Below are 25697 nucleotides of genomic sequence, written 5' to 3' on the forward strand. Positions count from 1 at the left end.
CAAAACCTAAAAAGTATGGTGATACAATATTATGATCATAGTAATGGCCAATAATTTATGTGATTTGTTCATTATTAAACACACATATTGTTACTGATTCATTCAGAGTTTCACATCTATCTGCCAATCTTGTGACACTGCGGCCACCTGAGACACTTTTGTGTTCTCTCATAAAATTATGCATTAAAACAGATAGATTACTAATTAATGACTGTCACACACCGTAGTATCTCGGTGTGAACCTTGTAGCAAGATTTCTGGTAATTCAGTATATTGTGGGTTACATGAAGACATAATTTAATAAGTATCTCTCATGCCTGGTTAACTCTCAGTGAAACACTGTTAATGATGAAAATTGGATGTGATTATGGACACTTGCCATTCATTGGTGAATTGAAGTTCATATCCTGGTTTATTAAACTAGAGAATGAAATATATGGATGTTGTGATATGTACACTACAGATACTATAACCTCAATCGCACACTCTAAGGGCCTTCTGTTCACTTCACAGATTCATAGAGGGATGGCACGTGTTCTCATGAGACATGCAGACTAATGCTTCTGGGTCAAAATACTGATGATACTCCTGGTGCTGTGAATGCACAGAATAGAAAATCTATGATGGACTTCCTCTATTAACTACCATTTGACAACCCAGGATTTATATGTGCAATTTTAAGAAGAGTCAGCTGTGTACAATTTTGAGCAAAGCACTGTCTGCACTTTTGTATATGGTGTGTTACTTTACTGTGGGACACAATTATAGAGCAATTTTGTTTCATATTGCAAGTTCTTGTACACATTTATCAGAAGGTCCGCAAATTGGCTGATTAGTTGATGTAGGGTATGCAGTTATACTGCACCTGTGTATTTAATTTACCATACTTCCGGCTTGGGTTAATGGTTGGTCCTGTGTTATATACCACTACATAAGGAAAGCCACTCTCATTTCCAGATACTCATGAACCACACATGAGTGTCTATACAGCATGTACTCTGAACATATATCCAACACCAGTCAAGGAAACAAGAATTACACTGGAGAGACCTTATCAAATATTTGTTTAGGAGAAAAAGTAGATGATCCTCTTTGTTGTTCCAAGTCATGCACACATCGACTGTAGAACTCCCCTAAAACCACAGATTCAATGCATGCCTTATGAGTTGGGAAGTCACCTTCAAGAGGTTTAATGTTGAGACACCATTTTAAAAGGCCCTAATATTCCAAATGAAGGTAGTACAATTTCAGAATCTTTGTTGTTTTGTAAAATCATAGCAACTCTACCCAAATCTTTTCCTGAAGCGATGTATTACCATTATAGTTACATATATCAGACTTAGACATACCTAGGCTTGATGACTCAAAGAAAACAAATGACCACAGAAATCAGCATGGGAGGCAGAACAGAGAGCTTTGCAGACGTCAGAAAAATCTTACTGTGATTGGGTCTTTTGAAGCTTCTGTGAAAAAAAAATGGGATCTGACCGGATTTTGTCATTCACTGCTGTGGCTGTGCTAAGAGGTGATCTCCATTTGTCAAAATACTCATGACTCCGCTTTTACAAGTTTGCTTTGTTGGCCTATGCAATCAAGTTCAATCACTTTCTCACTTAGTGTCATGCTGTGTCTACTTGGAAAGGAGCTGTACAATCTTGGGGAAGCGGGGTTCAGCATGATTTATTTAGATTCAGCCCAGTTCTTTAGTCCAGGGGTCTCCAAACTTTTCAGTATGAGGGACACGTTGTATATTTTACAAATATACATGGGCCAAATAAAACAGTTGATTTAATGAATGAATAAAATGTAAATGAATGAATAAGGTGTACTTGGATCTTTTATGTAGTTAGCATGACATGATCCAGAACAAAAGAGAAATGTGGCAATTACAGAGAAACAATGCAGAGCTTCAAATGAAAAATCATATACAATGAGAAAAGATGTTAAACATCAGCAAATGCTCTGATAAACTAATCAATTACTTAACCTTACATAGGAAAAACGGGCTATTAATGTTTTAATTAATTTTAAATAGTGAAAATTTACAAATTTACATGAAATGAGAATTTGTCCAGTTTTGTAGCACACAGTAAGAAAAATAAACACACTCCAACAAAGAACTTTAGTTAAGCAAAGCAAAGAAATTCAAAATAAACTTTAGCCATTAATAAAGACGAACAAAATTAAATTCAGTCTATACTGTTCTACACAATCCTGGCAACTGGAGTTTTCTGCAGCAAGGAATATTCCCACTAGGAACCTTAGTTTTTCAAAGATTAGGCATACATAACATTGCTGGTCTGAAATTTATGATAGAGGAGATTAAAGAGGCTCTGCTGCCACCTACAAGCTGTCAAAAGGAACTGGACAAATATTTCCCTTTGATCATCAGAATCTGAGGCTTTGGAAAACTATGAAGGGCCGAATACAGTCTTGTAGAAGGCCGGATGTAGCTCGCAGGCCGTAGTTTGGAGACCAGTCCTTTACACCCTCTGCTATATCTACATGCAGGGTGCAGCACCTCTTAACGAGTTTGGTTCACACTTGTTCCCTATGTCCAGTTTAGATGCATCCTTGCTGTTCAACTTCCCTGAGCCCCCACCTATTCAGAACTATGTCGCCAAGAGACCATCTGCTATGAAATGCTCTACCTATTCACCGCCTCTGCAGCTGATGACCTACCCATAGCCTCATTGTATGGTAGGGCAGTCATCTACTTTAACCAGTTGTCTCAGTGTTGTGATCACCTTCACTCCAGGCACCCGACTTCCATATCAAAGTTCCCATGAGAGCCAGTAAGAAGTGGAATCTTTCAGATCAATGCTCTTCTGGTCATCAGGAGACCATTATTTCACAACATCTGGCTTAGAGTATTCGGTGTCCACCAGAGAGTGAGGGTACAAACCAGTGCAGAACTGTTCCCATTACACAACTAATGTTGTTGCAGAGTGTATTTTCCAGGATTCAGACGAAATTTGGCAAATCTGAGGAGAGGCCATTCACCTGAATCCCATGCCAGGTTTATTCTTCATTCACCAATATGATGCACAATGTGGTAAAGCAAATCATATAGAAGATCTTCCTGGCAGAACTATTATCATACCCTTTTAAACATTTTATTTCAATTTAAGTATAGATTCAAACAGTCTTGTTACAGTTTACAGCTCTGCAGTTTCTGAAACCGTTTTTTAATTACACATTTGCTTAAATAAAAGTCTTTGTTCCACTGTCAAATGTTCCTAAACACTGGATAGGATAGTTTTCTGCATGAGCCAGAGTTAGAGATTCATATAGGCATTATAACATACAATGAAGTACTACAACTAATGACCACTACATCAAAGTTATAACAATATATTTACCACAACAAAAAGTGTAACTTACAATAAGGTAACTTACAACGCACTTAAGGGTATTGGTGCATAGCGGTAGGAGGGTTTTTTGTAGGGCTCAGGCATTGGTAGAATTTAGAAGCAGTGAGGAGTGTTTTTTAGGTTCTGGGATAGGTAATGCATAGAGGTAGCAAGGGTGTTTGTTTAAGGTTCAGAGATGGGTGGTGTATAAGGGTAATAAGGTGTTTTTAGAATGCAGGGATAGGTAGTGTATAGGGGTAACAAGAAGTTTTTAGGGTTCACCAATGGTTACTGTTTAGGGGTAGTAAAGGTTTACGGCTCAGGAATGGGTCTAAAGGGGTAGGGTTCAGGAATAGGTACTATGTGGTGGGATGGGTAGTTTATGTGATTAGTAAAGGCTTTTTATGAATATAGATGTGTGGTATAAAGGGGTAGAAAAGGGATTTTATATTTTGGGATGGGCAGTTTATAGGGGTAGCAAGGCCCTTTTAGAGTTTAGGGATAGTTAGTGCATAGGGGCAGCAATAGGGTTTTAGGACTCAGGGATGGGTCGTTTATAGGAATTGCAAGGGGGTTTTAGGGTCAGGGGTGGATACTGCATGGACTAGTAAAGTGTTTTTAGATTGAGGGAAAGATGGTGCTGAGGGCTAGTAAGGATATTTTAGGGTTAAGAGGTGTGTAGAGTTCAGGGGTATTTTTGATGTTTTAATAATATAGGTTTAATGTGTGCTTGGTTTGCAATTTCATGGTAATTAAGGCTGTGCCGAATGAGAACGCATAGTAAGTGTAATTGTAGTTCATGCATGGTAAGTGTGATGCGTGGTGTTTGAGTTTGCTTTTGTACCCTATAGTCCTTATCAATAGAAGCACTCATCCTGCATTACAGCTATAAAACTTAAGTCATTTTTTGCAATTCAAAATTGTACCTGGGCATAATGTAACAGCTTCTCTGTTGCTTCTGGATCTGTGTTCCAGATCAGGGTCTCACAAAGCTGCAGGAGCTCCTTTTCGATATCATCATACACAGGAAGGTTGCCGGCATTCACAATTCCCATATCCATACCAATCTAAGTACACAGAGACATTGTATATCATAATTGTTCATTGAGGACATCACATCTACACATCAACAAGGATTTAAGCTGTACATCTATAAAAGGATGATCCAAGTCATAACTTAATATGTGGTCAGTATCAAGTGTCACTCATAATTCATCAATACAGTGAAGATACTCAGCGGAAGCTTTACCATTTCATCTTAAGATGCTGTCATTGTAGGGGATCCATATAATACAAACACTGGACAGTTTGTTAAAAATGGTGGTACAATCTCCTCTGAAACACCTCTGCAAATGCTCGGTGGTATCTTGGTGAGCATACTCCATGAAACCTGTCAGTACTGTCTCACTCAAATCAGAAATTTGTTTGCACATGTGCACCCAAATCTGGTACTTCTAAGAAGCTATATGTCCAGATCTGAATCCCTTGAGCTTCCACTCCCAAATATAAAACCCCCAAACTCATTCTGCCCACTGGGAAAACCTGCTGCAAGCAATACCTCTTAGTCCATATTGTCCTAATCCTTTGGGTAATACCAGGTAATTGTAGGCATATGTGCATGATTTGGCCAGTATGAGACCCTCAGTTCAACCATTCTCAGGGTCCCATGGCTCCTCCCTCTTTGGCTTCCATTGTCTTATAAGATATGGTGTACAGGACACTTTATGAGGAAAAGAACGATTAAAACACAAACCTTGTTCCACATACTGTTGTGAGGTTCCTAATATAGTAATAAGACTGCAAGTTTAGGGCGGTCGCACCACCGAGTGTGGGAGACTGAGTTAGCCAAACACCACTTTGGAAACTGTCGTCCTAACTCCTGGATAGCCTGCAGTGCCTCCCCAACCCTAAAAAGGAACAGGTGATTCATGGCAACCTAAACCTGACACTTCTACTCCTCAAGGAAGTTGTGGAAACAGATCATACCCCTTTCGCACTGTTACTCAGTGACTCACACATGCCAAGACAGGAACGGAGATGCAAACTGTATTTCAATACAATCATTGAAGCAATTGCATACTAGTATAAAAAGCATAAGCTACGATAAGGCAGATGAAACATAGTATGGTATTCATCATTACAACCAGTGTACAGAAGAAAACAACCCCATAATTTTGTATGTTTCTAGAGAGGCTAGAGATTTCTGCCTACACCCTATGTCTATGACTGAAAGCACAGTAGGGGCAACACTTCTGTCTGTCTCGATTTAAGGGAGTAATCCCAAAATGATACCTGAAAAGGGTGGCAGGGGGTCTGTCTGTTGTCTGGTTGACAATCCTCTAAGGAAGCTGAAGAGTCAGCATCAGGATCAGCAAAGCTGTCTGTGGTATGGCGTAGGCCCCCAGACAGTCATGACTAATGCCCTCTGCCCCCCCTTAGGCCTGTGGGTTGTTTATATAAAAACCCTTACAGGATTCTAAGAACAGGTCTGATGAACTGATGGGTCTAATAGGTAATGACTGTCTCCTGGACAGTAAATACAAGTTGCATATCACGTATCGGACATGATAGCCTTGAGCAGGACACACAGTGCACGTTGTACAAATGCCAGATAAAATGTGCAGCAGAACAACTCTTTCTTCTTGGAAAGAGGCAGTTAATTAAAATATAAAAACAACAAGCTAATAGCTGGCTGTGTTAAAAAAATATATAAAAATGAATAAAATGCATATGAATCTAAAAGACACATGAGATTTTACCTACAGTTGTCATAATTCTGCTCGCACCAATTTAAACATTTTGGAATTTCACACTTGGTAAACTCTGTGATCACCATCCCTTGTCTACTAAATCGCTGAACTCGTATTGTGCTGCAGTACACTATCTTAGGGTTCAAACTGCTAGCAGGAAGAGTAGATTTCTGCACTTGAGGTGTATCACTGAAGTACTTTGCTCACTTCAAGTTTGCAATTTGTTTTAGTTGCTACTTACAACTCTTTCGTTTTGAAGCCCGTTTTTGTCTCCTCTAAACCTCTGGGTAGGCTTCTCAGTGGCCTACATTCTGAAACAATATTGTTTGAGAGATGCGCTATGGTTTTCCCTTAATTGGAAAGAGTAATTCATTGTACGCTTAGGTGATGTATGAAATATAATTCAGTAGCTCATATCAGTTTATGATATATTTTTATTTAGCCTTTGCTTGTGTCTCCCTATTAGGGAACTGAGGGGATGCTGTCCTTTTGGAAGAGTGCTAACTGCCAGCCTTCCAGGATACCCACTATTGCCATGCCACTGTCATACCCCAAACAGACACGGAGCTGTGAGGTAGCTACACTTAGGGACGTGTGGTTTGTGGGGGCTTGGGCACCTCTGTCTGACTGGTTGGTCCCACATATCAGATATCTCTCCTCTAAATGCATCTCTGTCTAAGAAAACGACAATCCATCACCAGGACATTTACATATTTGGCACCTGCTTACGGCATCCATTACATCTTGAGTCTAGCCAACTGGTTGCTCTGTGATCAGATCTTCCACCTGTGTGCTTTCTCCAACAGGACCACCCTCCATTCCACAGAAAGAAAAATATCTACGTCACGCCAACAGTACTTATTAGACACTCAGCAGGCACTATCATGTGCACAGTATAGCTCAAAGACATTTACCTAGCTACGCATTAGCCACAACAATAGTACATCTAAGTCAAGTTATACTCAGACCTCATTCTTCGCAACAGAAATAACTCTTTCACATGCACAGGATCGATCTTTACCATATAGTTAGCCAATGACACACAGCAACAGCACACATTTGAACCATTCAGAACAAGTTAAACCTTTGACAGACAAATACACATGAATGGCTTCAAAGCCATACAAGGGGTGAAGAGGACTTGAAACATTCCATCCACCTGCGGTCAAGCCAAGGTAGTCACTGTAAGAGCAAGCTGAACAAAACAAATGGCAAAGACCTTTGACACACATCCCTATTAAAAGCACCACACAGATCCATAACATAATCTGGCTTCGTCCAGCATAATCCATCACTAAACAATACACTAAAACTTCCCAACTGCTATCCAATATGACTATTCACTAAAAGACTATGAAACGCAACAAAGCAATTTTAACAGACCACCCTAGACTGTGATCAATGAGAATCCAGAACCATAACCTGCTGCCAAAGGGGTTTTGGAAAATACAAATGGTGGAAACGCACTACACAGAGTGAATAAATGAACAGTTATAAAGTGTAAGCGTTGCTTTCTGGCCCTGTAAAAGTTACTGTTTAATCAGTCAATGCAACAAAAGACCTTGGTTTCCAGTGCTTTCTGAAATCTGTAACAACATTCAGTTTGGCACAGGCAATAAAGTAAAGCTTTCCAAAGAGAGGGTGGGATCACCAAGGAGGAGCGATTCACTCACCAAGATTTTTTAGGACGAGCGGGCAAGCGCTATGATCTGTTGTAACTCTTGTGGGCTTTTAACCACGTTCACCTCACTCCCATCACTTTCACTCGTTTGTGCGCCTGCCTTTTAAAAATACTTTGTAATCAATGGTGAATGCTTTATCTTTGTCCCGCTTTGGGGAGGTTTTGTTACCGCCTTGGAGACTGACCCTGTTACATGGATAACTGCACGATTTCTGATATGCTTGACTGAGCAAACTTCTTTTTTCTTTTGTGTGTCTTCTTCGCGCATATGCTCATGCAGTCATGGCGCTCTGAATCAGCTCGCTTATGTCAACTGTTTTACTTTTCATCTTCAACTTATGTGGCAGGAAAAGCCCAGTTAGGAATTTATAACGCCAATAGCTCCAACTCGAGAAAATTAGAGAACCATCACATTGCAAATGCTTGTTTTGAACTGGGTATAATAAGTAGATAGTGTAAGCCTGAGCCTAAAGGACAGTTTTGAGAGTGTCAAGGCAACAATTTCTAAAGAAAAATAGGGCCAGTGCTGTGGAAAGGTTTATGTGCCAGGCCAAGGCACTGGAATTGGAAAGGTGTTTAACATAATTCACAGATACATCGTACTCAGACTTGATCCCTTTGCATGTAGATTTTCTCTTCAATAACCTTTCAAGTGTTCATAATTGCAAAAACTCTGGAGTCGTGATGAACATGTGTGCAAAATCCCCCTGTAGGCCTCCCAAAGAACCTTTTTCTGTACAAATGAGCACCCATAGTGCAATTTGACACACATATTCATAAACACACACACTATATATATATATACACACACAAAATGCTGTATGATTTATAGTGAACAGAGTCCCAATCAAAACAATGTTTGGATATTCATAAAAAACCACTAAGCGGCCACTTCAGTATCATAGTTTCTGAAGATCCACGTCTTAATTGTGCATTTGAGCTAAAGGTGGGATGATATGGACCTTGTGAATTAAAGTGATACTTCACAATCTGCGGAACTACCCTGAAGCAGTAGTACCTTGCCTACATGGTTTGCCCGGGTACAATCAAGATATATTACAGTTAGATGTTTGAACTTGGTCAGCTTGAAACACTTAGCAGCTGCTTTAGTCATTCTCATCACAACTGCAATGACCGAATAAATAAACACCATCTCAAATATTATGCTAAGGTTATCTCTTCTGTTGACAATACATAGGCTCAATAAGATCTCCTTATAAATAGCAGGCACAATGCTTTCAATGCTAGTCTGATCACATGGAGCTCCAACAGGTTCATATGGAGTCAGGACTCCGCTGGAGATCAGAGGCCTCTGATCTCCACCTCCCCCAGATGGACGCCCCAGCTCAGCCTAGAAGGCTGTCAGATCTGGTTGGAGAAGGGAGAGGGATCTGCCTCTGAACCAATCGTTAACCATTACTGCAGATCTTGCGCAGTTCCCTCTGAGATCTGGACCATGTCAGAGAGATTCCCCTGATGCTGGGCCCACTGGAACTTCAGGTCCCACTGCAGAGTCCGCATATGCCAACTGGCATGCATCACTAGCAGGATGCAAGAGGTCATGAGGCCTAGCAGCCTCAGAGTCATTCTCACTGAAATCCAAGATAGAGGCTGAAGCATCTGTATCATAGCCTGAATATCCTGGACTCGCCGCTCGAGAAGATAAGCTTGAAACTGCACTGTGTTCAGAACAGCCCTGATGAAAGGGAGGATCTAAGAGGGAGTCAGGTGTGACTTCGGCATGTTTATAGTGAACCCCAGCTAATGCAGGTCTGCTGTAGTCTGGATGTGGGAGACGACAGCCTGAGGCAAGCCCACTTTCAACAGGGTCAAGATATGGGAAAACTTAAACCTGTGATCTGCATAGATGATGGATTGCCAGCGGAGCAGGTGATGGCAAATCCTGCCTCCAACTAGTCCCTGGTGGGGAAGAGTAAGACTAGGAAGGTTTGGAGGCAGCTGCAGATGGGGGGTGGTGGACTGGGCAGACAGCTGGCTCCCTGATTCACAAGGTCGGAGGTTCCCACTTCCCCGGGCATGCAGAGGCTGGTGAGCATCATGGCACAGTGGCTGGATGGGAACGCATGTGGAAGGGTGCCCCTTCCGTAGTCACAAAAGAGGTTAAAAACAGACTGAGGGGGTGAGGGGTGGCCGCGAGGCCCAAGGACTTGGCCATAGCATGAAAATCCTGGAAGCGCTAGAGCGCTGAGTCTGCTTTTTCTCCGAAGACATGGGTGCCATCAAAGGGCTTGTCCATAAGAAAGACTGGCTTGGGCATCCCCCGAAAAGCCAGACGTCTCAACCAGGCCTAGCACCTCAGGGACACTGTTGATAAAACTGTTCTGTCCATTGAGTCGATCATGCTTGGGATAGTACAGGCCGGGTCTCTTCCGGGACCTGTGGCAGCACTTGTGCAACCGTATCTCACAGCGTGTGGGAATAACGGCCTAAAAGGCATGCGGTGTCCACAGACCACGATCCCAGGCTGGCGGAAAACACCATCTTCCCAAGTGCATCCAGCCTCTTGGATTCCCTATCCAGCGGTGTGGAAGGGTACGCGCCATGGGAGGTGGTGGCTTGGATAACCAAGCTCTTAGGGGTGGGGTGTTGCGTAAGGAAACTTGGGTTGCCCAAAGCAGGGCGATGGCAGGAGCCTCTGTGCTGAGTTTGAACCAGATGCCCAGTAGGACATCTGTAAGGGCTTAATTGAAAGGGAGCAGGGGTTCGGAGGATGAAGTTCCAGGTTAAAGAACCTCTGTCAGGAGGTTAGTCCTGGCTGCCACCGAAAGCAACTCAAGGTCCAGGACCACAGGTGCTCTTCACACCACAGAAGACTAGGAAGCACCCTCCTCTGTAGCCACGGTAAGGAGATAAAGCACACCAGTATCTGGGGAGGTCTCCAGTCCATTGGCTTCACCCAAGTCCATATGCCAGTTCACAGGATCTTGCAGCTGGTATACCAAAGGGTCTGGAGACCCCACCTATTCCTCACCGTAACCTAGCCCAAGAAAAAGGGGCTCAGGATCCAACATAGGAGGCAAGGCCTATCTGGCTCTATGTCGGAGTCGGGAATGACGATGGGGACAGCGCCGCCTGGGGGTACGGGTGGTTCCGGGAGCATCAGTTGGCCCAGATGCAGGCTCCGCAGAGGGGGGCCAAGAACGGGTGGTTCCGGGAGCATCAGTTGGCCCAGATGCAGGCTCCGCAGAGGGGGGCCAAGAACAACAATGCTCCCTCATCTCGTTGCCAATAGATGAGGAGAAGGCAAAGAACGTTTTGCTTTCTTCGAATTCTTCTTGTGCTTTGACTCACCCGATCGTCCTGATGACTTGGAGTGGGACGACAATGATGGAGGACTGATAATAGAGGACTCTGTGACCGCTCCCAAGACCTTTCTCCCGACTGGGACTTCAGCTTGTGCGGAGTCGAGAATCATACTGCCATCAGCTTCAGGGACGGCTCACTCAAGTATTCGGATGCAGGGCCAGGCACTTGGAGCATGACTTTTGGTCATGGCTGCGCTCCTTACACCAAAGGCACATGAAGTGCGGGTCCGTCACAGACATCGCCCAATGACAAGAACCACAGGGCTTTAACCCGGTCTTCCATGATGACATCCCTCGATGCACCAGGAGTTAACAACTCGAAAAAACGTTGACAAAAAGTAAAAAAAGGCCAGTCAAAAAATGACTGAGGGCTAGCTCTCTTCGAATCAGCGCTAGCTGGCATGGAAAGAAAAGAATTGACATCAGCGTTCCAGGTGATACCTATATAGCACCCGTGACGTCATATACGATGTGGAAGACGCTGACAACTGATGTATTTTCCTGCACAATATACTATGGTTTTACCGGAGAATATGTCAATTGGGGATTAACCACATTTTATATGCTTTTGAGATCAGGGTCAATTCAACATAGACTGGACAGCAGTACCCCAGTGTGCAGACTCCTAAAACCAGAAATACTAGTCAGGAAAGAATGGGAGCGACCATGCAAAAAGATGCATTTTGTAACACTTGGATTCATCTCCTACTGGTGTTGGACGCCTCATGCTTAGCAAGTCCACAAAGTTGTTGGCCAGCCCTAGGAGATGCTCCACTAGGAGTTAGACCTGATGATGGGTAGTCACATGCCAAAACAATTGGGAATGCTAACTGGCAAGGCTAATGAGAAATCCATTGTTTATGGATACAATACATGACAGTAATATTGTCTGTTCTTACCAGGACTGTTTTGTTTTTAATGAGCATGTAAAATGCCTCAAGTGCTGACTGGACTGCTGTCAGGTCTATAAAGTTGATGTGATTCATTGGGTGTCCTTGCGTACACATGCCTTGTACGTCACATCATTCAGATTGCCACTCCTCGTGGGTGAGACATCTACGTTAATGGTCACCTGCAGCTGAGTGTCCACAAATGGTCTGCACAGCAACAAATTCTTGAAGTTCCACCATTCATTTAGGACTGGGCTGGATTCCGGTCTACACTATATGTTTCCACTGACTCATCGCTTGTGAACCTTACCTTGACAGACTGGCCAGTTGTGAGCCTATGTGAGGCTGAGCCTGCAGAACTAGGATGAATTCCCACCAGTTTCTTAATTTGTCTCAATGTTAGAGAACGTGATGTCTGAAAAACAAGTTGTATTCCTTGAAATGCCATCACCCTCTTTTGATTGGGATAGGATTTGCTTGTAACTGAGGTAGAAAGAGCTCCAAGAAGGGATGAATTTGTTGTAAGCAGAGATGTAACTTATTGGCGTGGACTGTAAACCATACCCTATTCAGATGCAAAATGGATGTCTAAGTTTGTGCTAAGCATTGCTGACAATTGCTGCTCTTTATTAGCCAATTATCCAGATATTTTAAAACATGAATGGGGCTGCAGCGCAGAAGTACTATGACCACATCTCAGTACGTTGTAAAGCCCCCTAGTGGGTCGTACGACTCCAAAAGGTAGAACCTGGAACTGATAGTGCTGTCCACTTACCACAGTGGTAAGAATGGTGTTCCAGATAAATGTGAAAGTAGACATCGCTGAGGGCAAGGGGTGCCAAGTGATTACACCTGCAGAGTGGAGGAATGATGTTTTGCAGTGTGAGTATTTTGAAGTGCCCCAACAGGCTTTAAAGATTTGGTTTCCTTAAGTCGAGCACAGGCTGTAAGGTACCTTCTTTCTTTGGCTAGGAAGTACAGCGAGCTCACCCCTTGACCACGCTGGGGTGGGACACCCTCAACGGCACCTTCGTTAAGATATAGTTGTATTTCCTCTTGCAGAAATCTCTTATGTTCTTGGTGGTGGTGTAGTTAGATCTCCAAGCATTCACCTTGATGGACAACAGACAAGACACATTTGTCTGATATTATTTCTGTCCACAGTGGAAGGAACAGCCTGATTCTCTTCCCGACAGGTGTTATATGATCGGGGGAATGTACGTGGGTAAGTCACTGTTTAGAGGTTAAGGAAGACATTCAAGGTTCACCCCAACCTTTTCCATGACCATTGCCTTTGCAATTGCCTTAGGCAAAGGACCTCTGGCACGGCCATCCTGAAAAGACTGTTGCTAGAACCCCGAAAGCTGAGGTGAAGTTGCTGTGTTTATAACTAACTGTGCCTGTTAGCACCAAAACTCAGCTTTGACAGGTTGTCTTTGTAATGCCCCCATGCCTTGGATTCTTTTTCAATCTTTTCAAATATTGTGCCTAAATGGGGACAAAAAGCTGCATACAGTCAAAGGGGTCAGTGATCGGGTACTGTTGTACCTCTGGTCAAATTCTAAGACCCGCAGCCATGTGTCTCTCTGGATGATAATATTAGTATCAACCTTCCTGGAGGCAGGATTAGATGCATATAACACACAATGAATGTTCACGTCAGAGATTATTTTTCCTTCTTAGACTAGTTCTTCACCAAGTTTTCAATACGTTTCCTGGAGATGCTTAACTAGATGCTGCATCTCCTTCTAATTATACACATCGCACCCTAAATAGGAATTGGTGATGTGCCACTACGTAGCTGCTCTACAGGGCAGTGTTTTCCTGCAGCATCTATTTTGCAGCTCTTCTTATCTAAAGGGCTGCATCCCCAGTGCATTGCGTAAATTACCTTTTTTGCGAGCTAAGAGAATGATCAAGGAATATGGTAGAACGTGACTCCTTATGCAGGGTGGGTCATAAGGAGCTAGTTTGTATTTTTTCTTCTCCCTAGGTGTGACTTTCCTTACATGGCTGGCTCGGAGCATCTGGTAATGCTTCAACAATGTCTCAATCAAAAGGTCTTCCTCCACAGCATGGGGCTTATCTTTATGATGATCAGCCCCTCTTTGTATAAAAGGTTGACAGGCAGTTGTGTCATATGGTGGGGAAGGACTTATTGGGCAGGGGTTTATGTTTTTGTTATCCTGAGGGTTGACATCATAGCACTGCCACAGTTACTCCCCATCTGCTGGCATCAAAATGACCCCGTGATCTGAGTTACAGAGTGTGTGGACTGAGTCATGTGATGGAAGTGATCTTTGTGGTGACTGTAGTGATGGAGGAATGGCAAGGCAGTGGAACTGGGGTAACGTGTTGCTCCCAGCACTTACTAAGAAAAAGGTAACTGTGGAGCCCCTCCAAAATTGCATCTTAAAATATAAGTCCCCTCTGTTTAAGAGGTGTAGGGTCTGCCGTATGTTGCTGTCTGTTGTGCAGGTCTAGCCAGGATATTTCCCAAACTTGGATGGATGTAAAGCTTTTGTTGTCTGACATCAAGTAGCTCTAGAGGTTGAGTGGGCGGTCAGGCATCTCTGGAAATTCAGTGGCCGGGGTTGCATCACTCGATGCCGAGGATGGATTTGAGGGGTGTCTCTGAGTTGGACAAAGCAGACTTCAGAACAGAAGGTATAAGCTTAGTGCCCTGTGGTCGATAAAGTATCCTTGAGGCACACAGTCCTTGACTTGAGGCTTTGCCAGAGCTGGTGTAGGCTCTTAACATTGGGCGCGCTCTGGGGCAGTGGCCAAAGAGGACTGTCAAGGCCTCTTGCTCACAGTCTTGGGGCTTGGTCCCTATCACCCTCAAGAGCTGTGCTCAGCTTCCATGTATGCAACCAAAGGGTCAATCCTCAGTTGTGGTCAAGTTATGGGTGTCCTTGGTGTAGCCTTTGTCCCGAGTGTGGGCTCAGCATCAGTGCCACATGAAGAGAGGATAACTTGACTCTTCAGTCTGACCTGCTGGAAAATTCGGATTGGCCGTCCCCTTCATAGTATTGTCCCTCGAAGTCTCTGGATCTGAAGACCTGTTAGCCCTGGTGGTTCTTGCCCCTGCATTTTTTAATGTACCTAGTGATGCTCACACCTTTAGAGGATTGTCACTGGTTTTTAAAAACTTGGCAGGCCAAACAGTTCGATCCCTTTTGGTCCTGAGGTTAGCAAAGAATACAGAGTTGGTGATGGTCCAACCATGGGGACACCATATATATCATATTACATTTATGGAAAAACTGAATGACCTGTTCTCCATACCTTACCTTCCCTAGTGTCATTTTACTAAGACATGACCTCTGGAACCCTAGGGAAAATTCTCTCAATACTGTAGCTCACAATTCCAGTCTCTGGAGTTGAACAGATAGTGATAGCAGCTTGACTGTCCTTGAGCTTGAGAAGAACGCCCAAACTCAAAGAAGGGAAAAGACAATCTGAGGTAGAGTCTCTGTCCTGGTGAACTGTGGGTTTCAGAAAAGTCACAAGTTGTCTTGTGATCCAAAACTTCTTTAACAAAGATAAACTACCTCCATGGCCAACACAATATGGGAGAAGTATGCAGAGCATGTGTTATATAGCCGCACATGCTACAAACCTAGACATTAATATCGAATACGATCAGTGGGACCATAGCCTCCAGGGGCAAAATAACTTCACCTATTATAATATGAAAATGTTAGATAAAATAATGTACATGTGGCACTACACTTCTGCTGGCCTACACACATTTGAAAATAAGAGGTGAAGCGAATGAGGAGGAGTGCAGGAAAAAGGGAATGACAACGTTTGTCCTAGGGTCCTGCATAAAACCGTCATGATACTCGAATCAGGTACTGCAAGGGATATACCTTAAAACAGGTGCAGACTTAGCTTGGAGTCCATTGGTGATCTTTTTGAGGGCGCCATTAGAATGCTTTGTGGACTGAAGGAAAAAAATATATAATTCCTATTGCTAGCATTAAAGCATGCCATGCTTACATTGCAGGGAAAAGCTGAGGTAATAGGGTACATGTGCCTGCTAAATCTATGGTTGCTGTTAAGTGTTAAAACGTGAACCATTAGAATGCTTTGTGGACATAAGGGAAAAAATATAATTCCTATTGCTAGCATTAAAGCATGTCATGCTTACATTGCAGGGAAAAGCTGAGGTAATAGGGTACATGTGCCTGCTAAATCTATGGTTGCTGTTAAGTGTTAAAAAGGGAACCTATGAAATGGCAGAGTTGTGGAGAGGAAGAGAAGGTTCTCTCTTCTGGGTGCAGCTGTACTTCGCTTCCGGCATGAAGATTGCAACAGTTCGGCCTGTCCCACAACACTGAAAGCACTTTATTTGACAGATATGGCGGTGTAGACGTTCACTAGGTGCAGAGCACAGTATTTGGGCAATCCATGTGAGATGTCCTTGAGAAATACAACACCACATGAGAAGTGATGCCTTATGCAGACAAGGATGAAGGCTTGTGGGGGAGGCTAAACCATATAAGTGGATAAAAAATGTGTTAGGCAGCTTAATGATGTTTTTTATGTCAAACTAATTTCAATAAAATCACTGCAACTTTAAAAAAGGAATTAAAGATATCTTTCACGATACCATAACCAAGAACTATATTGCCCAAGCAAAGGGCATGCACACTGTGCCGATAAATATTGTACTCCTGCTTGTATTCCCGGCAATAAAGTAAATATGATCTGTTCATCACCTAAGGGACTCTTCAAAGCCAAGACTGAGTTCACATCTCCCCGTCCAGCATGGGTTAGTGCCAGGAGGAGACACAATGAAATATATTAATTAATATGGTCACTGATTTGCTCAACATCTCTGCAGTTCAGAACACACTAGTGGCTGCGATCCTACTCAATAATGAAAGAGGTTTCTATATGTTAAATCAACAGTTTTTGTGAGAGGTTCATTCTCAGTTTGGATTGGGAGGGAATTTTAAAAACTGATTAAAATGATGTAATCTTGACTGCTGTTTGTTTGATGGGCATCATCTCCCCCTACTTCCAGTTAACTCAAACAGAGTACATGCTAAGGAGGTCTCTCTTTTGCCACACCTGTCAATGTTACATTAGAAGTCTTCTGTCAATATGTTTAAGAAAAACACAGGCAGTCACGATTGACAGCACCGTTAAGGCGATTAAGATGAGGGCCCTCAGTTTCATGGTATTTACTTTTTTTTACATTTCTGTCTGTATTTATTTATGTAAAAGGGTACATTTCAGGATTAATTTAATTGACATGCACTAATACTTTGATACCTGTCACATTTTAATGAACTAAGCAGCCAAATATAACAAAACACTACACCCACAAGTAAATATTAGCGTTATGTACAAATATTTGTTACCATAGGCCTGTAACTACAGAAATGTAATACTGTTTTTAACTCCCCTTAATGCCTATCTGCTCAGCTATTGGCCTAGAATGCATGAAGACAGCATGGAGATCACTCAAAAGAAGCACAATTTTCTGTATTTTTCCGCTTTAAAAAATAAATATAGACAGGAAACACATTGCTTTCTGTCTGTATTTTTCTGTGAAAATCAGTAAAAACTGAAAACTTGGAGCCTTAATTATGATCAGCTTTTTTAAAAGCTCGCATTGGATACCAAAGATGTTGCTGAGATTTAATAGTTTTAGTTCCCAGAAAATATGGTGCTAAAAAGGCAGTGCACTGGGATATTCTGCATCAGTCTAATGCTACTCAGAGCATCTGCCACTTAATCTAACTTTAGAAGGCATACTTTTTTGGCAACAAAAAAGTCAGAAACCACACAAATTAGTCTTTTTTTACATTTTATAACAGGATCACTTTCTGAATGGTCCAAGTGAGTGGTATGGGTAATATTCATTAAATAGGTTGAAATTCTTCACTTTTTATAGCTGAATGGGGAGTGGTCTTGCTCTTCTACCCTCTACTCTATATACACGAATTCTATGCATCAGGTGGTAGTAACTTGAATCTCTGATACAGTTCAACACCTGCCGGGCAAGGATAATTATCTTGCATTGTCATTATTGTTTTATCTACCTCAGCTGCCACACCAGTAAGAAGAATCATCAATAATTCTTTTAACTATTGAAATCTTTCCAGACGAAAGCATACATATGCCAATTCTTAAAGAAACAAATCTGGACCCACCTAACCCCAACAACTACAGACCAATTACAAATGGACCTTTTTCTGGGCAAATTGATAAAAAGAGCAGCATGTGTTCAGATGTCACAATTTATTTAAGATAATTCCATGCTTTCAGACTACCAAACTGGATTCCGCCCAGGAAGAGGCACAGAATCTGCCTTCATAGCCATCTAGAATGACCTTTAAAACACAGCAGACTGCAATGGGGTTGCTGCACTACATCTCTTGGACCTTTCAGCTGCCTTTGACAAAGTTGGCCAAGAAATTCAAATACAAAGGCTCTACAAAGCCGCCATAAAGGGGACTGCTCTCGAATGGATCACATCCTACCTTCAAAATAGAACAAATGTATCAATATACTAACTTTCCCACCCAAACCGTACTTCACAAAAGCAGGGGTGCCTCAAGGGTCAATCTTCTCAACCATGCTTTTCGCCATCTACATGAAGTCATTTCTAGCAATGATCAATGAATTTCAGCTCACATGCTACAACCATGCAGATGACACACACATACTCCTTAAACTAGAAAGCCCAAAGACATTGGAAACTCACAAATCTTCGGTTGCCTCAGAGCCGTTGATAAGTGGATGACATGGAGCATCTCAAACTGAATGCTTCCAAAACAGAAATGCTCACATGTGGCAATTGGAAACATTATGACCCACTCTGTACCTGGACTGGCCATCTGGGACCACCTCCTAACGTGTCTAAGAAAGTACGAAATCTTGCAATTACCATGGACTCTGCTCAACATCTTTCCCCACCTGAGATTTACACACTATGTTCAGGCTACTAACTCTCTTGTTCTGTCTAAACTGGATTACTCCAATGGCCTCTCCCACAGATCATCTCTGTCAACTATGAAAAAGCTACAACGGATTCAGAACTCTGCTGCAAGACTACTTCTACATTTAAAGCCACAAGGCCACATCTCCCCTGCCTTGAGGGTCTTACATTGGTTGCCAGAAGATCCACCTTCAAGCTGCTTTGTATCACTCACAAAGCAATACATGGAACAAGACCACTTTTCATCAGGAATAAAATCACCAAATACATTCAATAAAGGAACCTTTGCTCAAGATTGGCACCATATCCTTGTGTCTGTAAACATTTATAATTTGATTATATGTAAATATGTAGATATGTATATTTCTTTGTACAAATTTGCAAAATAACTATGGTTTTTAAAAATACAGATACTCGTTAGGTCGGCTTGTCAGTACTTTTGGTTAAATATATATATATTATTGTATGCTTAACATGTTTAAAGATAACTGCATAGTTTGTTATATAAGTTGTTTGATTAGATGCTTATGGGTCTCTGTTTTTTTATCTATCAAAATAGGTAAATATTATCACTATTTATCTACAAGCACTTCACTACTGAAGTATTGAGAAAAAGACAAAATAAAAAAAAAACTACAACAAAAAATAGTTATAAAAAATACAAATAAATTACCTCCCAATTAATTCTTTCTAGATTCTTCCCTCTTCTATCCCTCTATTATTCTATTCAATCCAGCTAACAGACTCACATGTCCATCACTCAAATCAACTTCTTATTTCCCTATATTAATCCACAACTAATCCGATTGGGTGCCAGGGTAGCTTGTTACTCGCCGAAAGCACTTTGACGCCTCATTAGGTGTAGTAGGCGCTATATAAATACAATTACCATTATTTGTCTTTTTGATTTTCAACTTATTCTTTATCAAAATGTTCATAATTCGCAGACCAAAAACTAAACATTTTCCTTGAGCATGTGCAGAGCCTGGTGGTGTGTAGGATCATTTACCATGAAAAATGGCAAGAAAAGTGCAGAAAACAAATTAAGTCCCAAAAATAAAAAACAAAGGTTATCAAATCTTAATATTTCTTTATAAATGAGATTTGGCAGAAGAAGAAAATTGTAATCCAAGATTCAGGCTAGGCTGCATCATTTTTATACAAAGTGTCCCACTTGGAAATACCACACTGATTCAGTACCCAATTAAAGTGATCCATTAGTCTTATGTAATTAATGCACAGAAAACATGTAGAACACGAATCACAATTCTACACAACCTTGTTAACAAGCAATTGTTTATGGCAGGAAAATGCCAGTGTCTTCAAGCACCTACCTTAATGGCATGATAAAGAAAAACACCATGCATAGCTTCTCGGATGGCCTCCATTCCTCGAAAAGAGAATGACAGATTTGAAAGACCACCACTGACTTTGGCTCCAGGAAGCGTCTCCTAAAGTAGCAATAAAGGCAAAATATACTGATTTCATACTCACAAGTTAAAAACATTTTAAATAATCAAATTATAAATACATTTCCTTAAGGTGTTTTATGAATCTTCTTATTTTAACTTTACAATGGTGATCAATACATTACTTACCTAGACTATAAATGTCCTTTTCATAACTATTTTTTGACATGTAAACATGCACACTACAAAAAACCCAGTGACAAAATATATCAACCAAGTAAGGTTTACTCACTGAAGGACTAACGGTAAACTTGCTTCAATATCAGACTACCTCAAAAGGGATAGCAAATTGTTTAGTAAGGTTCTTCAAATAGTAACAGTTATGAATCCATAGTCATCACACCTACCATTATTCGCTATCACTGTACATAAGACTTTGTAATTTGTATTTTGTTGGTAAAACACGTGCCTGTGCTGTACTTGCTAGAGGCCACTACATCTTGTGGGCATCTAATACCATATATTATATTGCATCAGTGTTAAGAGTAAGAAGCAGTCAGCTTAGAGACCCACTGGAAAAATGGTTTGAGTGGTAAATAAAGAGAATTAACATTACTGATAAAGCTACTTTTTTGCTCCCATTATGTACCCTCCATCTATTCAAAAGCTTGACCAAGTGTCAAAGCTATATCAGAGGGAGGATCTGGTCAAACTACTCACTGGAAATATTGATTAGGCAACACAACCTATTATCCTAATGAGATTTCATCACCCAATATGAGGCAAATGCAGTAATGTTTACAGTAAGCGAGAAGAAGAGAACTGGTGGTAGTTCCGAATATATCAACAAAAAAGCATGCACAAACATGCCATTTTAGAGGGCTGGGCATGTACAGAATGGGCTATGGTACCTTTCAGAATGGGATAACTTGGCAAATCAGAACATTTTCTTATAGGACACAAACAGTGCTTGTGCTTGTCCAATGCGTCACGTGTTTTCACTGAATTAGAATGCAATATGCTTCCCTTTCACACAGATGAACACAGACTGCTGATGCCACTGGACCTATTGTCATCCACATGGTTTTAGAATCAATCACTGGATTAAATGAAGTAAGCAATTTTCATACGCAAGCCAAAGCAAGTACAATTTGTATAAATACCAAGGTATAATGCTATACTGACAAAAAGTAAAAGACTCAAAAGAATAGACAATGTAGCTCAGACACAATCATCACTTAAGTTCACACATGTAATGCCCTCTACGTTGAATGTTGTATCATTAATTTTAATGGGCACTTACATGGCCAGACTTTGGTCATATTCAGGATTTATTTATTCTATTTTTTGGAGTGTGAAAACAGAGAGTTGGTTTGTTCATATTGTGTTAGACCAAACAGGCAAAAGACAGAAGTATTAATTATGAGGTTGACACACAACAACCCAGTATTCCTCTGACACCCGGATTTATTGAAACCAGTAATTCTGGTGAGATGGGGATGATATAATCCACCTTAGTGGATTTTGAGGAACTGGTGTTTCTCAATCAATTCTTACATACTTTCCTCTGGTCTTTCATAAAGAGATCTTGTCTGGTTCCACAAGACGAAGTCTGTAAGTGAAATACTTCAGACATATGCAGGTAATCTTGTAACCTTGATTTGAACAGTATCTTCCGTTATTGGCCCAACTAGAATTACTATGGGACTGAAAATGAGGCACAGACTGCATTTCTTTTTTATTCAGTCCAGTAGCATTGAGAAACTAAGGCAGCATGATACAGCCCACCCTAGCCATGCAACGGCATATAAACCCATAAACTGGCAAAAAACACAGAAACTCTTCACTGAACAGTCAGCACTCACCAGAAGAAGGTCAGGAAGTCTCCCAAGTCAAAAGCATATTGTTTCCCAAAACAATTGAAGGAGGTCAGGTACCCCAATTGGGTATGCTAAATAAAGATGCACAGAGTCAAGGCAAAGCTCCAATTCTGGCGGATTTGTTTATCCATCTCAAAGGGGAGATTGAGAGCATGCATGCTTTCTATGTGGGTGTGAGAAAGTGGATTATTAGTTGGGATGGATGGTTGTCCACCACAAGTAATAACGTCACTATCCTTGTTAGATCCAGAAAAGGTTTCAGTAAATTAACCTGAGCACTATTCCTTTGAGCTATGGCACAGTGCACACATGCTTAACTCAAGCAAACACATTAAGCATTTAAAAGTACCACAACAGTTACAAAGAAGTCGAAAACACAATCCAATAAAAGTCACACCCCAATTTATAAAAATAGAGAATGTGTTAATGAACAAAATGACACAAAGCAATAAAAAGCCAATAAGGGGAACGGAAGATATGAATTTTTACATTTTTAAATAAATGTAGCACCAAAAAGCACAAAGCGCTATTAGTGGGTAACACTGGATTGGGACATGGATAAGGTTTAAGGCAGAAAGTGACAGAGCGTGGGTTAGATATACAGGTCACATTGGTCCCGGTCATAAAGTAACCTTCAAACTAAAAAAGTTCAGAGAATGGAGAGTCTTCAGTGGGGCTGAACTCGAGCACGGGCTCATCGATGACAAGTTGATGAAGGATTAGGTCTTGGTGAAGCCGTCGGCAAAGGTGGGAGATGCACTGTGCAGGAAATGTTTCGAATCTGCGTCCAGGAAGTCACCCATGTTGATTGGATGCTGATTGTTGTCAGGCCCAGTGAAGCTTTCTGCCTTTAAACGTAGACTCTTTTCTGGAAATCAGATTTTTCAGCATGGTCCGGCTGTAGCTGAGGAGGGTTTGATGTAGTTGGATGCTGGTCAGCACTGGGCCCACTGAAATGGATTTCCTGCTGTTGAGAAGAACATGTTGGGAGCTGCAGCAAAGTCAGGTCCATCTTAAATGCATCCATGGCGGATCAGCTGGCAGGCTGGTCCCAGTCCTTCGACAGTTCTTCAAGAAAAAAGTTTCTAAGTCCCAGGCTTTTAGGTTTAGGCAGGAGGAAAACACTTTACACCAGTCAAGGGTTCCAGGACCTCGGAAACAGCACTTGGGGGTCAGAACACACTCCAACAAAGGCCACCACAGCAGGTTCCAGGACAGGTCCAGTTGAAACTGGTCAGCAGGGGTTCTTGCAGTGTTTGTATCCCTGTCATTTAAAATGATGCCCGCCAACTGGCCATTGGAGTCTACTCCTTTGCCCTTGGTTCAAGTGGGATCAAGTCTAGCTCTTAGGGTACTCCTCACAGGATTCAACAGCAGGTGTAACCTTTATTTTGCCTTCCACAGGTCTAGTAGTGTTCTAGAGAGGGTGCTACATTTATACCTGGCACTAGCTTGTGGGTAGGTGCATCTGCTGCCCCCTTACTAAACAATAGAAAAAAAGTTCCCTGGGCTAACCGCACACACTTTTGCAGCAGTTCATGTGTGTCCTACTACAAACAATCCCACAGCGCTCCATTCTACCGAAAATCAACATGGCAGAACATGCTGTTGCCTGTGCAGAGTTCCTGTGCTCATCCTAGTAGTATGGCCAGGAAAATGTGCAACCACTCCTCTGTGGTCACTCAAAAAACCTGTTCTGGGGCAGTCCTTTTCCCACTGGGCCTCTAGAGGCTTTAGGAAGGGAAACATGACTTTTTAAAAGTGCATTTTGTAGAAAACTTAGCACAAATCTGACTTTGCCAATTAAATGGATTAGTAATAAATATTTTAATAAGTCCAAGAATTAACTTTTTAAACTGTTCCTGGGCATAGAAAATATTATTAACCATAATAATGTATCCCAGTGACTTCCTATGTAACAGCTAACCCTGCTTCGGAGAAAATAGCTTATGGGGCCTTGTCACTGTAAGGACATGGTTTATTTTATACTTTCACATGTCCTACTTTTACATATCATAAACCTTGCTGTATTGAACATTACGGCCTACTTAGAGGTGACATATCATGTCTTCTCAAGGTCTTTACTAATATCACATACAAAAAAAAGAAATTATACAAAAGAGGAGGGTTTAGGCCAAGTTGAATTTCATTTTAAACCTGCACTCCCAGGTTACTGGTGGCATGCCTGTAGTCATGTTTTGCACTGTCACTTTAGAGGCAGCGCAATGTGTGCTGATGTCCTCTAATGAAATTAAATTACAGGCCCTGGGTACACTTTGTACAATACATTAGGGACTTGCAGCCAAGTTAAATCTGACAATTAGGAGGACAGTCAATTTCAACATGTTTTTTGGAATCAGCACACATGCAGTGGGCACTAGACAAAAGCGTCCCAGTAGGCAGAGTCCAAAAAACAGCAAAGAAATCTAGCAAAAAGTGGGAGTGACCATGTAAAACAGGGCATTTTCCTACAGTGGGTTGTATATTACTATATCAAATGTTGCCAAATTGCCTGACAACTACAATGACACAATCGCATTCTACATTTGCATGTACTTTGTTGATATTTTAAGGACTTTCAACTTTATTTTAAAGTTGTATGAGGTTGTAGAACGTTTTACTAAAATGTGGAATAGATTACCCTCCAAAGGAAAATACAAACATACTAAATAATGTACTAGTTTTCTCAATAGAATAAAACATTAACAAATACATTATTTTTCAAGAAGTGGTATAGCCATTGCAGCAAAGGTTAGAAAGCTTTACTACAGCAACATAAGTAAAACACCCTACCCAGTCAGTATTTTTGTTTATTTTCTTGGGGAAAGTAAGTGCAAATTACACATGGTTTTTGAACTTTATTTTGATTGGGCAGATTTTCAAAATAAAAAACATGCTTTTGCAGAAACATTCACCCCAGCTACAATTCAATAAAACTCACAATATCGAAGTACAATATTGTGAACATTGCAATCTTACCCATTTTAAATTTCAATGTTTGCCAAATTATGGCCTAAATTCAGCATATTCATTTTTTTAACAGATTTTTATTGTTTTTATATATATAAACATACAGTGCTATGTGAGTTATGGCTGGAGTACCTTCAGATTTTAGTTTCAAAATGCATATATAATTGTACATTGTAGGTCAGTGTATAGAACATGCTGTAATGCTATTCATTTTAGTCACATCCACTCATACACTTAAAACCAATCTATCAACTTTTAACATCTTTCCCCTCCTCACCACCCCACCACTCTAGGTTACCCACAGAAATAAAATTCGATGGGGCTCTCCCAGACAGTGTTGTACTCTTTCTTCTCCATCCCGGTTAGTTTCTCCATCCCGGTTAGTATCAAGGTACCATGGCCTTGTGCAGGCAGTAAGGAACTGTCAAGAGGATTCAGGATCTGGCTCTTTTATACATTCTACTAGGGCGTCCCATGCCC

At 41.4% G+C, this 25697-nt stretch overlaps 1 protein-coding gene across 1 annotated transcript in view; it reads right to left on the reverse strand.

Moving 5' to 3' along the window:
- Positions 1-25697, reverse strand: part of MTR (5-methyltetrahydrofolate-homocysteine methyltransferase) — a 484998-nt gene that overhangs the window by 235551 nt on the left and 223750 nt on the right. Inside the window, exons 17-18 of the mRNA XM_069234453.1 lie at positions 20293-20409; positions 4280-4420 (exon numbers count right to left, since the gene is read on the reverse strand). Of these exons, the coding sequence (XP_069090554.1) occupies positions 4280-4420; positions 20293-20409 (258 nt within the window). The remainder of the gene's footprint in view (positions 1-4279; positions 4421-20292; positions 20410-25697) is intronic.

This window comes from Pleurodeles waltl, chromosome 5 (assembly GCF_031143425.1).
Source record: "Pleurodeles waltl isolate 20211129_DDA chromosome 5, aPleWal1.hap1.20221129, whole genome shotgun sequence".
Taxonomy (NCBI): Eukaryota; Metazoa; Chordata; class Amphibia; order Caudata; family Salamandridae; genus Pleurodeles; species Pleurodeles waltl.